The sequence below is a fragment of the Entelurus aequoreus genome, linkage group LG20, assembly GCF_033978785.1.
Source record: "Entelurus aequoreus isolate RoL-2023_Sb linkage group LG20, RoL_Eaeq_v1.1, whole genome shotgun sequence".
Taxonomy (NCBI): domain Eukaryota; kingdom Metazoa; phylum Chordata; class Actinopteri; order Syngnathiformes; family Syngnathidae; genus Entelurus; species Entelurus aequoreus.
Window position 1 is genome coordinate 50002351 of NC_084750.1, and position 15348 is coordinate 50017698.

General features: G+C 40.4%; 2 protein-coding genes across 6 annotated transcripts in view; one reads left to right on the plus strand and one right to left on the minus strand.

Annotated features, from left to right (window-relative positions):
- The window catches only part of LOC133636326 (zinc finger protein 568-like), a 448159-nt gene that overhangs the window by 428197 nt on the left and 4614 nt on the right, over positions 1-15348 (minus strand). For 2 of the 4 annotated variants that reach the window (XM_062030236.1, XM_062030235.1), the window contains exon 2: positions 11013-11279. The exons of 1 other annotated variant lie outside the window; for it this stretch is intronic. In XM_062030236.1, the coding sequence (XP_061886220.1) occupies positions 11013-11279 (267 nt within the window). Of the gene's footprint in view, positions 1-9911; positions 10179-11012; positions 11280-15348 lie in introns of all 4 variants that reach the window. One more of the 4 variants, XM_062030234.1, reaches the window with a different exon arrangement.
- LOC133636336 (gastrula zinc finger protein XlCGF57.1-like) overlaps positions 1-15348 on the plus strand; it is a 297128-nt gene that overhangs the window by 245170 nt on the left and 36610 nt on the right. The gene's annotated exons all lie outside the window — the stretch shown is intronic.

Sequence of the window (15348 nt, forward strand, 5' to 3'; positions counted from 1 at the left end):
TAGAACACGCCAATACAATTCAAACACCCGATCAACACACACAATCACTCAGCCCAAAAGACCGTTCACCTAACCCAAGGTTCATAAAGCTTATATATTTTTAAAAAGTTACGTACGTGACGCGCACTTACGGTACGGTACGTGTTATGCTAGCTCCTAGCTCCTCTGCTAGCTCCTAGCTCCATAGAACACGCCAATACAATTCAAACACATGATCAACACACACAATCACTCAGCCCAAAAGACCGTTCACCTAACCCAAGGTTCATAAAGCTTATATATTTTAAAAAAGTTACGTACATACGCAAAAAAAAGCCAAAGCTGCATACTCACAGTAGCACGTCTGCGTCTTTGTCATCCAAATCAAAGTAATCCTGGTAAGAGTCTGTGTTGTCCCAGTTCTCTACAGGCGTCTGTGTATCCAAATCAAAAGTCCTCCTGGTTAGAGTCTCTGTTATCCGAGTTCTTCCATCTTGACTGCATCTTTCGGGAATGTAAACAAAGAAGCGCCGGCTGTGTACTGTTGTGGCTGACTACGTTCGAAAAATACGTCCATTTCGCACCGACAACTTTCTTCTTTGCTTGCTTGGCTTCCTTCTCCATAATGCAATGAACATGATTGAAACAGATTCACGAACACAGATGTCCAGAATACTGTGGAATTATGAAATGAAAACAGAGCTTTTTCGTACCGGCTTCAATGTGGAAGGCATACCCGTGTTCGTCGGGCTACGTCACGCGCATACGTCATCCTCAGAGGCGTTTCGAACCGGAAGTTTAGCGGCAAATTTAAAATGTCACTTTATAAGTTAACCCGGCCGTATTGGCATGTGTTATAATGTTAAGATTTCATCATTGATATATAAACTATCAGACTGCGTGGTCGGTAGTAGTGGGTTTCAGTAGGCCTTTAGCTCTCCACCTACGCCAGCTCTCATCTGCTCATTACGACCCGTGCTCGCACCTGCGTTCCAGCGATCGACGGTACAACGAAGGACTTCACCCGATCACCGATGCGGTTGGCGGCCCGGAGACGGAGGAAGTCAAGGTGAGGTCGTTCGGCTAGCGCATCTGCTATCCTCAAAGTCCTTCTTGTTGTGTTGCTACAGCCAGCCGCTAATACACCGATCCCACCTACAACTTTTTTCTTTGCAGTCTCCATTGTTCATTAAACAAATTGCAACAGATTCACCAACACAGATGTCCAGAATACTGTGGAATTATGACATGAAAACAGAGCTTTTTTGTATTGGCTTCAATGGGGAAGGCATACCTCTGTTCCCCGTGCGTGTGGCGGGAAATTTAATAAAAGTGCACTTTATAAGTTAACCCGGCCGTATTGGCATGTGTTGCAATGTTAAGATTTCATCATTGACATATAAACTATCAGACTGCGTGGTCGAAGGCCTTTAATTTAGATAGCTTGTAATAAAGGGATTGTCATATCCAAACACATTAAATTCTACAGGACATTCTATCATTTGCACGCGTCAAACTGGTCAACACAGTCGCCCTCGGTACCAGCCCAAAGGTAAGGGCTGTAGCATTAAGTCGAAAACTTTAGTCTTCGTTTTGGAAAAGGACTAAGTTTGAATTTCAGTAAGACACACAGTGGACACTTCATTAGGAACAGGAAGTAATTAGACTGCAAGCAGCGCGCAGTGACGTGTGCACCTGGAGCGCACGCTGGGACGGTGCATGTTCAGCCACAGGCCTCCTTTGGACCAGGAGAAGAGCCAGACAGCGGACGGGATCGTCGTTTGGGGCCAGGAGCAATGCAGCGACAGGCAGGCAGACGGAGGACGCCGCGCTGATCGAGACGGAGGACGTCGCGCTGATCAACAACAGCCACGCCGTTTGGAGTGACAGCTGAGCAGCGCTGGGACACGCAACGCTGTTTGCAGATTTGTACTCTTTTCGAAGATATTGAACTCTTTCGAAGACAAGAACAACACATAAAGGTATTTAGCGCGCTAATATAACAGTGTGTGCACACTAAGACAGCAACACAAAATCCAATGCATTGGTGGTTAATATTCATTGTTATTTAACCCGAGCAGGTGTGGCATGCAGGTGTGGCATGCAGGTGTGGCATGCAGGTGTGGCATGCAGGTGCCAATCAGGCGCAGCTGAGGGGAACAGCGCTAAGGGAAGCAAGCAGGAAACTGAACAAAAATAAGAGCGCTGACAGGAAATAAAACACAAACGGAGGGAAAACTAAAACATAACCAAAACTGTCAGTGACAAGCCTGACATTCACTAAGTACAAAGAATAACAATTATGATAACCATCTTGAACCTTTTCTTTATTATTATTATTGTTGTTGTTGTGTAGATGTTCACATGTCTAATATTAAGTATTTATTATTTGTTTACTTATTATAAAAAAAAGTATTTACTGGTTCACAGTTCTGTTAAAAAACAGAAAACAACAAATGATTAAACTGCTAGGATATGAAAAGGGGTAGAATAAATAAGCTCTGCTTCTTCCTACTCCTTTTCCGACAGTTATATTTGTTTATGAGTGAGGCCATTTTTTGGGGGTGTGTTGGTATGGACTAGGTAGTGAAGAATAACGGTGCAGTGCTCTCTACCGTTATTAAAAAGAGACGACTGACTTTTATGACAACTTTCCTGACATAAACACCCAGCGATCATGATGGAATATCAACCTTTTGTCTTAATAACTTTCATAAAGCAATCATTGACAGTGATTTGGTATAAAAAAAAGTCTGCAGAAGACTTAAAAATCTTAAAAAATAAATAAGCCAATATTTGATGATATTCACACCCTGATAATACAAATGTCTCACACATGTTTTGCTTTACAAAAATAATTCTATAACCAAATTATCTATGTAGGTACCATCTGTGTGTGTGTGTTTGTAGATGTTATGATATTTATAATAAGGGTTTTAAAAATTAATGAGTAATAATATTTATAAAAATAAAGTTTAATGTTTTTTTCCCCCCAAATAATGATAATATATGATAATAACAACCAACTAGTGTTATTTGAGTGGTTATGAAGTATTATCATGACGTTATTAAAAAATTAATAACTACAAGTACTCAACACTCAGCAAAATATTGTATTTTCAAAATAAGACTTGTACTATAACAGACTAGCAGAATGAAGACCATATATGTGCCATGTGTTTTTTAGTTGGTATCATGTTTAATCATAGTTTGTTATTGAAGGTGTGATACAAATTATTACCCACACATATTTCTTAAAATAGCATTTTTTCAAAACAAGAGTTGTAGTATAACCAACTGGACACCATCTATGCATTTACCAAACAAAATGCAAAACGTTCAATCAGTGCACGTATTAAAAGTTACTTTTAAATGACATGATGGAGTAAAAAGATGTAAACAAACCTGATCTGTGTAGCACAACTTGAGGTTTGAAAACAGCATCCAGTAGTTCTTGTTGACGCTCTTTTTCATCTTTCGTCCCTCTTTGTACTCTGCTATGGTTCTTTCAAACACTCCAAAGATTTCTTCAACGACACAATTTAGTCTCAACTTTCTGACCGGACACATTTTTTAAAGAAACAAAACCTGCGTGTTGCTAACTTCCGGCTTTTCTTCTTCGCTGGTTTCTCGCTGCAACGATCAAACGCGCGAACTTAAAGCTGATTTTAAACGTTGAATTAGGGTTGATCAATTAATCAATCAAAGTTTATTTATATAGCCCTTAGTCACGAGTGTCTCAAAGGGCTGCACAAGCCAAAAGAGACCATACCCTCTCATTCCTCCCCCATGTAAACCACATCACCAAAACTGCATTCTTCCACCTCAGAAACATTGCCCGTCTCCAGCCCTCCCTCACACCCTCTGCTGCCGAAACCCTCATCCACGCCTTCATCTCATCCCGGCTAGACTATTGCAACAGCATCCTCTACGGCATCACTTCCAAAACCCTCAATAAACTGCAATATGTCCAGAACTCCGCTGCCCGCCTGCTCACCGGAACCCGCTCCAGAGAGCACATCACACCTGTCCTTCATGACCTCCACTGGCTGCCTGTCAAATACAGAATCCCCTTTAAAATACTCCTCACCACCTACAAGGCACTCCATAACCTGGCTCCACCCTACCTCTCTGACCTCCTCCAGCCACACGTCCCGTCCCGTTCCCTCAGGTCTAGTGATGCTGGCCTCCTGGAGGTCCCCAAGACCAGGCGCCGAACCTGGGGCGACAGGGCCTTCTCCGTGACTGCCCCCTTTCTCTGGAACGCTCTCCCCAGGCACATCAGAGAAGCCCCCTCCCTCCCTACCTTCAAAACCACCCTAAAAACTCACCTCTTCACATTAGCCTTTCCAAACTGACCCTGCCCTTGGTGTTTCTTTATTATTATTTTTTTCTTTTTTCAGTTTCTTTTCCTAATAAAGATGTTTTAATCCCTCCCCCCACACACGTGTAAAGCGACTTTGGGTATTTAGAAAAGCGCTATATAAATCCCAGGTATTATTATTATTATTATTAAAAGGACATCCCACATCAGGGCAAGAAAAAACTCACTAAAAAAGTCAACCCAATGGGCACAAAGAGAAACCTTGGAGAGGACCATAGATGTGGGGGTTCTGGGGAGCCTGGCTGCCCTGACGGAACAATTGCTGCAGGGTACATGAGAGACTCCTGGGAGAAATGGAGAATTATGTGCCTCTCAGTGCTTACCATCCAGGACGTGGAAGACCTCTACCTATTTGGAACCGTGATTGCTGGCCATCTGCTGATTGGGCTGGGCATTGCTTTGGTGTATCCTCAAATTCGGTGGACGATGGCAGACATTCAAGGAGCCCAAAGGCTGCCCGTCACAATGGAAGACATGGGTCGGGCTGTGGGAACACAGACTGTGGCCATTTCAGAACTGAATCGTAAGTTGGATCAGGACTCTCTCCAGAGGCTGCAGCGCTTGCAGAACTCTGCTGCTCGTCTTTTAACCAAAACCAAACGACATGAGCACATTACCCCTGTACTGGCTTCCCTTCAATTTAGAATTGTACTTATTGTTTTTAAATGCTTACACCAAGAAGCCCCGCCCTATCTTATTGAACTGCTGCAGCCTTATTGCACCAGCAGGACCCTGAGGTCTTCAGACCAGCTCCTCCTGGCTGTCCCAAAAACTAGGCTAAAAACCAGAGGAGATGGATCCTTCTCAGTGTCAGGGCCCAGACTGTGGAACAACCTTCCACTATCTATTAGATCCTCCCAGTCTCTGACACTATTTCAATATAAAAACATATTTTTACTCCCTGGCGTTCAAATCCAGTCAGGCAGGATTTCTTGGTTGTTTTGTTATTTCTTGTTTTATCCTTTTGTATTTATTTATTACATTTTCGTATTTTAGGTGATATATTCTGCACTTCTTTTAAAGAGAGACATCAATTTATATTCCAAAATAATGTTAGGACAAATAAATGATGACACAGTATCAGTATCAGTCTATGTTAAGCATTTTATGTAGCATTCCCATTTTACACTTTTTACTGAACTCTTGTGAAATATCCACTGTCATGTTACTCTTTATAGTTCATTAATTAGTCAATTAATAAAATATTTACTGAGTCCTGCTGCTGTTTCACTTTTATTGTGGTGTCATTTTTCTACCTGTTAAGAGAAGTATTTGATGTTAAATATATATATAATCCTCCATATTGGCAGCCATAGTCATTCATTTATTCAGCAGAGCATTAAAACTTGGATCTGACAAAAAGTAAACACAAATGCTGTCTTCCTCGCTTATAAAACATGATAGCAACATGCATCTGCTAGCTCATGATCGCCCCCACTTCTCAGTGTGGCGAGTTGGAGTACTACATGAAGCACTCTAATACAGAACTTAAATCTGTATTTTTAGTCTTATTATCAAGGAATATTGAGGTCACACTTATATTAAAACATTAATGCTAAGGTTTCATCCTGTATTGGGCCGGTGATGATGATGATGAAGATGTATCTGTGCAAGTGAACAATTGGATCCACAAGGGACAACAACCCTTTCCACAGACTACACACACATCAGAAACATAAATGTTAGAAGCCTACAACAATATATGTGAAGAAGACTTTAGTATTAAAAGTGAAGATGTGAGGTGAAATAAGTAGAAATGCAGCAATAAAAACAAGCAACTCCACTCACGATGGCTCTAAAGTTCAGTGATGTGTTGCTAACTTCAGCATTTTTCTTCTTTGTTGATGTTTTGCAGTAGTTAACATCCATGATGTAACAATGCTGCTAATCTACCAGAGTCCACATTGTGTTAACCATTTTATTCATTCATACTTTTAATTGGATAATAACATCAATAAAATGCAATGGGAAAAATGTGTGAAAAAAAACAATTTAAAAAAATAAAATGTCCTCTCTTTCACAATGAGAAAATAGAATAAAAAAGTAGCTACATATATAATATTACATACATGCACACAACTTAAAAAGTAAGTACAGGACAACATATAAGACTAGAAGATGAGAAGCACTACATACAACATCAAATATACATTCTTATTAAACATGCTGTGTTTTTAAACTACATTTAGCACAATCACTGTTTAAGTCTTTTTAAATCCCTGCAGCTTCCATGACTGTTACACACTTGTGTTTACTCACCTGATTCTTAAACCTGAACATCTTATCACACACAGTGCAACTAAACGGTTTCTCTCCAGTGTGTATTCTCATGTGTGTGGTCATGTTGTCTTTTCTGGAGAAACTCTTCTTACAAACAGAGCAAGTAAAAGGTTTCTCACCTGTGTGTGTTCTCATGTGTAATATCATGTGTTTCTTGGTGTTGAATCTTTTAGAACAAGCTGAGCAAGAAAAGGTTTCTCTCCAGTGTGTGTTCTCATGTGTGTGGTCATGCTTTGCTTTCTGGAGAAACTCTTCTTACAAACAGAGCAAGTAAAAGGTTTCTCACCTGTGTGTGTTCTCATGTGTAATATAATTTCCTTCTTAGCGTTGAATCTTTTAGCACAAACTGAGCAAGCAAAAGTTTTCTCTCCAGTGTGTGTTCTCATGTGTGTGGTCATGTCATTCTTAGTGTTGAATCTTTTAGCACAAGCTGAGCAAGGAAAAGGTTTATCTCCAGTGTGTGACCTCCTCATGTTTGGTCATGTCACCCTTCCTTAGGAAACTCTTCTCACAAACGGAGCAAGTAAAAGGTTTCTCTCCAGTATGTATTCTCGTGTGTTCTGTAAAATGACTCTTGTGTCTAAATGATTTCCCACATTGAGAGCAGTCAAAGTGTTTGTTGTTAGTGTGATGTCTCGTATCACCTTTTGAGTCATTTTGACTCTCCAAAGGTTTTTGGATGTGGTCACTGTGATCAGAAGAGTGTGACATCATGTGGTCCATGTCTGACAGTGGAGCAAAGATGCTGTCTGGTTCTGACTTTATATCTTCACAATGCTCTCCATCAGCTTCTGTGATGTGTTGACTTACAAGCTCCGCCCCTCTGTTCTCCTCACTTTGACTGTGATGAAGCTGTAAGGACTGAGCTTCATCTTCATCATGAAGCTGCTCCTCTTTAATGTGGGAGGGGGCCTGTAGCTCCTTCTGTCCCACACTGGTGTGCCACTCCTCTTCATGACTCCCCGCTGACACCTGCTGGACGTCTGCAGAACAAATGAGGTGTTACTGTATTGAAGTTTGCAGTTTTCAAACTATTGACATGTGAGCTAGGCCAAATAGACAGTGATGGGCAAGCTACCTGGACAATGTAGTAAGCTAAGCTACAAGTTACTCTCAATTAAATGGAGCTAAGCTATCCTCAGAGAATTGTAGCACGCTACACTACAAGCTACACTGCAAAAGTAGCTTGCCACATCAAAGCTACATTTAACAGCATTTATATATATTGGCCCACATGTATGATATCAATGTTTATGTTGTCCATGGAAAGAAGTTAGTAAGAAGCAAAAGAAAAACAACCAACCATGGATGACAAAAGGACTGAAAAATGCTTGTCACAAAAAAAGACATTATATGGAATATTAATAACACAGACATCTATAGAGGCAGAAAATAAGTATAATAAATATAAAACCAGCTAATTGGTATACTAGGAACATGTAAGAAGGAATACTACAGACAATTATTAAAGAAGAACAGAAACAACATGAGAGCAACATCCTAAATAGCATCATTAAAAATGCTGCTAAGAAAGATTACCCCCAGTACTTTCTACATGGAAATACAAAAAATGACAATATGAACCAAATAGTTGAATGTTTTAATGATTATTTTGTTAATATGGGAACAAATCTGGATCAAAGATTTCCAAATGCAGATGATGGATCAGTTGAGGACTTGAGTGAGCTCATAGAAATCCCAATTCCATGTTTCTTAAGAACGTGACAAAAGAAGAAATAATCCAAATTGTAAAACATTGTAAATCCAAGACCTCAAGCGACTGTCATGGAATAGATATGGTAACCATAAAAAAGGTTATAGAAGACATTTCAGAACCTCTGACATATATCAGCAACGTATCATTTCTAACCGGCAAATTCCCTGACAAAATGAAAATTGCAAAAGTCGTACCAATTTATAAGAATGGAGACATACACCAGTTTACTAACTACACACCAGTTTCATTACTTCCACCATTCTACAAAATCATGGGAAAACTATTCAATAGCTGATAGATTTATTTATCTACAAAAGTGGGATGCTGGTGGAGAACCAATATGGACTCCTAGCAAATATCTCAACATCTGGTCAACATATGTAATAACATGTGTATGTAAGATATTGAAATTAATCAAAACAATGTATGTATGTATATATATATATATATATATATATATATATATATATATATATATATATATATATATATATATAGAGAGAGAGAGAGAGAGAGAGAGAGAGAAAGAGAAAGAGAGAGAGAGAGAGAGAGAGAGAGAGAGAGATCTCGTAATAACTTGAAGTAAATAATGAAGATTGAAAACCAATTACAAAAAACTAAATCCAAAACGCTTTTCTACCTTCAAGGTACTCAAAGCGCTTTGACACTATTTCCACATTCACACACTGATGGCGGGAGCTGCCATGCAAGGTGCTAACCAGCACCCATCAGGAGCAAGGGTGAAGTGTCTTGCCCAAGGACACAACGGACGTGACTAGGATGGTAGAAGGTGGGGATTGAACCAGAAACCCTCAGATTGCTGGCACGGCCACTCTCCCAATTTCACCACGCCGTCCCCCAAATAATTAATTCCCAAGACAAACAGCAGGGGGTCCATCGTCTGGCGGTGGTTTGGCTTCCAGCGGGTAAATGGTGAACAGGTATGCGGCAAAAGCGTTGCTACAAAAAGTAGCAGCACTGCTAATGTAGCATCCTTTGAAAAGTCACCTGCTAGAGAATGAAGAGTGCTTGAAACTCTGCATGTCAACATCTCTGTGACATGGACTAAACATATCCACATATATATGGTGTATCGTGACATGGCCTAAACATATCCACATATATATGGTGTATCGTGACATGGACTAAACATATCCACATATATATGGTGTATCGTGACATGGCCTAAACATATCCACATATATATGGTGTATCGTGACATGGCCTAAACATATCCACATATATATGGTGTATCGTGACATGGACTAAACATATCCACATATTAATAAAAGGCCATATCGCCCAGTCCTAATTAGAATGTGATTTTTTTTTAATATGTATATCCACCATCATGTCTTTTATAATGATTGTGAACGATAGAAAAATTCCCCCAAAAGTGCAGTTCCCCTCTAAATTGCAATGATTAGATTTAAGACTTGAAGTGTATGAGCATGAAGTGATGAAGCCTACTTGGATGAGTCTTCTAAGACAAAGTGAACAGTCCAGTTGTGATGGATTGAATGCCCTGAGAATAAAATGATATGTGCTTACTTGGACTGTGATGAAGCTGTGAGGACTCAGGTGCTTTGTCTTCATGCTCTTCAGTCTTCACAGAGACAACAGTCAGTGGAAACTTGCTGACATCATCCTCCTCCTGCCCTACAACACACTCTCCCTCCTCTTCCTCTTTAAAATAAGGGGGCTGTGGATCCTCCTTGTCCCCTTTAAAATGTGAGGGCTGTGGATCCTCTGAAGTGAAACTGTGCCCCTGCAGATGAGGGAGACATTCTTCTTGGTGTGCAATCAGCTGATGGATGTCTACAGGACACAAACAAAACACATTTTAACTCCTACATGCTAAATATTAAATCGTACATGAAATATAGGGCTGTGGCTATTGAAAATGTTATTAATCAAGTGTTCTACTGGAATAGTTTTCGATTAATCGAGTAACTGGATAAAACAGTGTTGCTTGGTTAAAGACGAATTTAAGCGACTTTAAGACATTTCACTTAATAATGAATGACCAATTGGTTTGAGATGGTATGAGATCAAGATGTCATCTTTAGATCAGGCTTTGTTTTTTACACAATCACTGCCACATTAAAAAATTAAAGTACCAATGATTGTCACACACACACTAGGTGTGGCCTGATTATTCTCTGCATTTGACCCACCACCCTTGATCACCCCCCTGGGAGATGAGGGAAGCAGTGAGCAGCAGCGGTGGCCGCGCCCGGGAATAGTTTTTATGGTGATTTAACCCCCAATTCCAACCCTTGATGCTGAGTGCCAAGCGGGGAGGTAATGAGTCCCATTTTTGGAAATGTTACTTTCGAGTAAAATCTTTACCGCAGATTGAACATGAAAAAGGTCTTTCTCCAGTGTGTGTTCTCATGTGTCTTTTCAGATACCAATGGCTTTTAAAGGTTTTGTGACAGAGAGAACATGTGAAGTGAGTGTTGTCAGTGTGACATGTCTTATCATGTTTAGAGTGTTCATCATCAGTGTCAGGAGAGTGTGACGTTGTGTCCTCACTATCTGATAGTGGAGCTAAGATCTTGTCTGCTTGTGATCCTCCACAGTGGTCTCCATCAGCTTCTGTTGTCATGTGTTGTGTTGAGCTGCTGCTTCTCTTCTCCTCACTCTCACCTTTGACCTCATCACCTTCACTCTTCACAGGGACACCAGTCACTGGCATCTTGGTGACATCAACCTCCTCCACTCCTTCAACATGCTGACTGATGCTGTGTTCCTCCTCTTCCTCTTTAATGTGAGGGGTCAGTGGGTCCTCCTCTTCTTCCTTAACGTGAGGGGTCAGTGGATCCACCTCTTCCTCTTTAAAATGGGGGATGAGTGAGTATTCCATCCTGAAGCTCCACTGCTGTTGATCAGAGTGAAGATGTTCTTCACAGACGTCTGCAAGACAAACACACCATCTTTGCTCAGTCACACAATGCATTCAGTACTTTTACATGCACTTAGGAAAAACAAGTTATCGTATGAACTGTCTTAAAATCTCAGTGACGCACAAACACGCTGCTCTTTACAACATTATTCACTGGACAATAAAAACAAACCAGGACGACAGGACTTTTTACTATGGATAGACGATATGGTTTAAAATTGATTTTGCGATATATTATTTCATATAGAATTACTAATAGAACCATTTTAAAACAGGCTGCACAGGCTTCTAATTTAGTTGCTGAAATATGCAGTAAAATATTACATCATTTCCAGTGTTATTTTCTCAAAGAAAGTAACCAGATATTAACAATAAATAAACAAGTACATTAATAATAATTGTTTCGACAAAATAGTACTATTAGAAATGACACAATATGTTACTGCATATGTCTGCTGCCAAATTAGGAGCCTTTGTAACCAGTTTTGAAATTCTTCTATTATCAATCCTATACCAAATGATATATAGTGATATATATTGTTATTAAGATATAGATTTTAGGTCATATCGCCCATACCAAACATTGGTTCGCCGAGTCATTTTGTTTGGCCCACCAAATATATTTATTTTTTATATTCTTCAGATGTGTGTGTATTAAGGGTGTAACGGTACGTGTATTTGTATTGAACAGTTTCGGTGGGGGGGGGGGGGTTCGGTTTGGTTCGGAGGTGTACCGAACGAGTTTCCACAGGAACATATTAAGTAGCGCACCGCACGTTGTGTAAACAATGCACACCGAGGCACAACACACAGCATGCTAGCAGCGACCGGGCTACTACAACATGTAAAAGCCAGAGCTGGAAGACCCTCTTGCCTCGTTAAGATCTCCCGTTTGGGAACACTTCGGCTTCGCAGTGCGATACAACAATGGATAACATCGCTTCAACGAAGAGAAAAACGAACAAACACAGCTACCACCACGTTCAAGCAGCCTCTCCTCTGCGAGTCAGGCAGGGCTAAAGCAATAACGAATGCCGTTGGTGTTTTTATAGCAGCAGCTTTATCAATCAATAGACCATATTGCATTAAAAACTATATTTTGAGCCACTTCTATGGTGGAAGAACAATGAGCCCGTATATCCCCTTACTGCCAAGCTAGCCAGGCACTACCTCGCCATACCTGCTACCTCCGTGCACAGCGAAAGGGTATTTTCCCCAGCTGGAGACATTGTAACTGCAAGCAGGTCTGCTCTTTCTGCAGACAATGTGGATAAACTGATTTTTCTGGCAGAAAACATTAAGATTGAGTGAAAGTCACCAGGGTTAAAGGCTGAGGGGGGAAAAGAAAAGTTAATCTGAGGATGAGTTGACTTGAAACTGTTTAATGTTGCACTTTTTGTATGTAGAAGAAAAGTCATTTTATTTAATCTCGTCTCCGCTTGGGATGGTCTCCGGCTGGCCCCGCTATGGACTGGACTCTCACTATTATGTTAGATCCACTATGGACTGGACTTTCACAATATTATACTAGACCCACTCGACTTCCATTGCATCCGGTCTCCCCTAGGGGGGGGGGGGGGGTCACCCACATCTGCGGTCCTCTTATTCACATCGACTTCCCACTGGGTTGTGAGTTTTTCCTTGCTCTTTTGTGGGCTCTTAACCGAGGATGTTGTTGTGGCTTGTGCAGCCCTTTGAGACACTTGTGATTTAGGGCTATATAAATAAACATTGATTGATTGATATATGTTGACCACATGAACCCTGGGAATGGACCCTGTGTGTATATGTATGTTATTGTTATGCTTAGCATTCATGACTGCCTGCTGTTGCACTGATCAGCCTAGTGGTGGCTCACATCCATCACACACAGAGCTATTTTAAAGCAATGTTAAAAGGATAAAGCCATTGTTTACAAATTTTGGTAAATAAATAACCAGAAAATGTATATTTTGTTGTTTTCTTACCGTACCAAAAATTAACCGAACCGTGACCTCTAAACCGAGGTACGTACCGAACCTGAAATTGTTGTGTACCGTTACACCCTTAGTGTATATGTTTAAAATGTGGTACTCCTGTTCTACATCACGTGGAAGTGTCATGTCATGGGGATGGTGTGCTTTTAACTAAGGGTGTGACGATACGGTCAGCTCACCAAAGGATACTTGATATTGGCTTTAGGAGAACGAGACGATATTCTGGTGGTTAACATGATTCTTACACATATGTGTACTTCATGTGTATATGAATGTACTTTCCCTTGTGTGCTTAGTTTTACTGTAACTTCATTGTGGATAATATCTATAAACAACCTCAATTGTTTGTCATCTTTAATTTGAAGGACTGTTTACTTAGCTGACAAATTCAAAGGAAACTGCACTTTTTTAAAATGTCGCCTGTCGTTCACAATCTTTATGTAAGACATATGTTTTACATTTTTATGAATTCTAATTAGTAAATAAACATGAGCAAAAATCAGCTAACATTGGAGTCAATGGGAGCTCCTCTATTAGACCCACAAAGTCCTCCAAATAACCATCCAAAAACTGCCAACAATACTCCATTTACATTTTGTGACCTGAATAATAACAAAGTATTAGCGATATTGTTATTATAAGCGCTAACATTAAGGACCTACTTTTAGCGGCGCATTGATCACAGAAGTAACTAGCTTATGTTGCTATATTGACATACTGAGCTGCTTTCTCACCTCTAAGATGGTGAAAGCTAATTCTAGATTACAAATCATGCTTCTCACTTATATGATGAAGGTTGTGGACATAAACCGGAGAACTTGGTGAACTTTGACATCCAACTTAGACCTGGAGATGGCAAGAAAGACACAAAAATACGCTCTTTTGCACCCATCCTTTTTTACCCTTTGTGAGGATTAATTCTTCATCTAAACGGGAAGATATGAACATCCCATCAGTCGGCATCCCAGTGAGAGCAGACATTGTATGCTTAAAATGAGCAAGATATGTAAATATGACATGTTATTAAGAATGTTACTACATTACATATATACTTACAGTGTGTATTTAAAATGTTGAAGGTTTTAGGATGATATTTAGAGCACTTTATAGGCAGAATAGAGCGGCTACCAATGACTCAATTGTTAGCTAACTTTTGCTAAGGTTTATTTTCTATTGAGGATGTGTAGTGGAATTTCTGCCCTTTTGTTATTTGGTTGATGTATAAAGCTGGAAGGAGAAGATTGCCAAGCATGTAGACATGTCTGCCAAAGTCCGGAGAGAGAGAGCGAGGTAGGAATGCATTAGGGAGGACATGACATGTCAGGCAGGTCGCCCTGACATTGTCCAAGATATCTTGATTGTTCGTTATGCTGGCCCTTGACCCACCAGGGAGCGTATAAATAACCAAAGTTAGACCAAGTCTGAGCTTTTCTTTTTTTCCTGCTCAGGAAGAGACCACCGTAGTTTCTCCGGAAAAACTGTCTGTGTGCATGGCAATTCCATCCAACCTTGTACCATTTGATTATGACTAAATAAATCTCTTGTGATAAATTGTTTTTTGTTCCTGTTTAAGATTTTGACATTCTACTACAGATGCATTAACCATTGACCTGCTCAGTGGCCTTGTGGTTAGAGTGTCTGCCCTGACACTGGAAAGACGTGAGTTCAAACCCTGGCCGAGTCATACCAAAGACTATAAAAACGGGACCCATTGCCTCCTTGCTTGGCACTCAGCATCAAAGGTTGGGGGTTAAATCACCAAATGACTCCCGAGCGCGGCCTCCGCTGCCCTCACCTCCAAGGGGGTGAACTTGGGGATGGGTCAAATGCAGAGGATAATTTCACCACACCTGGTGTGTGACTACCGTTGGGACCTTAACTTTAACTTACATAGGGACTGCAAAAGATTCCAAAAAGTGCAGTTCCCCTTGAAATGAGAAAATAGAACAACAAGATATCATGTGAAGTGAATTATATTTATATAGTGCTTTTCTCTAGTGACTCAAAGCGCTTTACATAGTGAAACCCAATACCTAAGTTACATTTAAAGCAGTGTGGGTGGCACAGGGAGCAGGTGGGTAAAGTGTCTTGCCCAAGGACACAA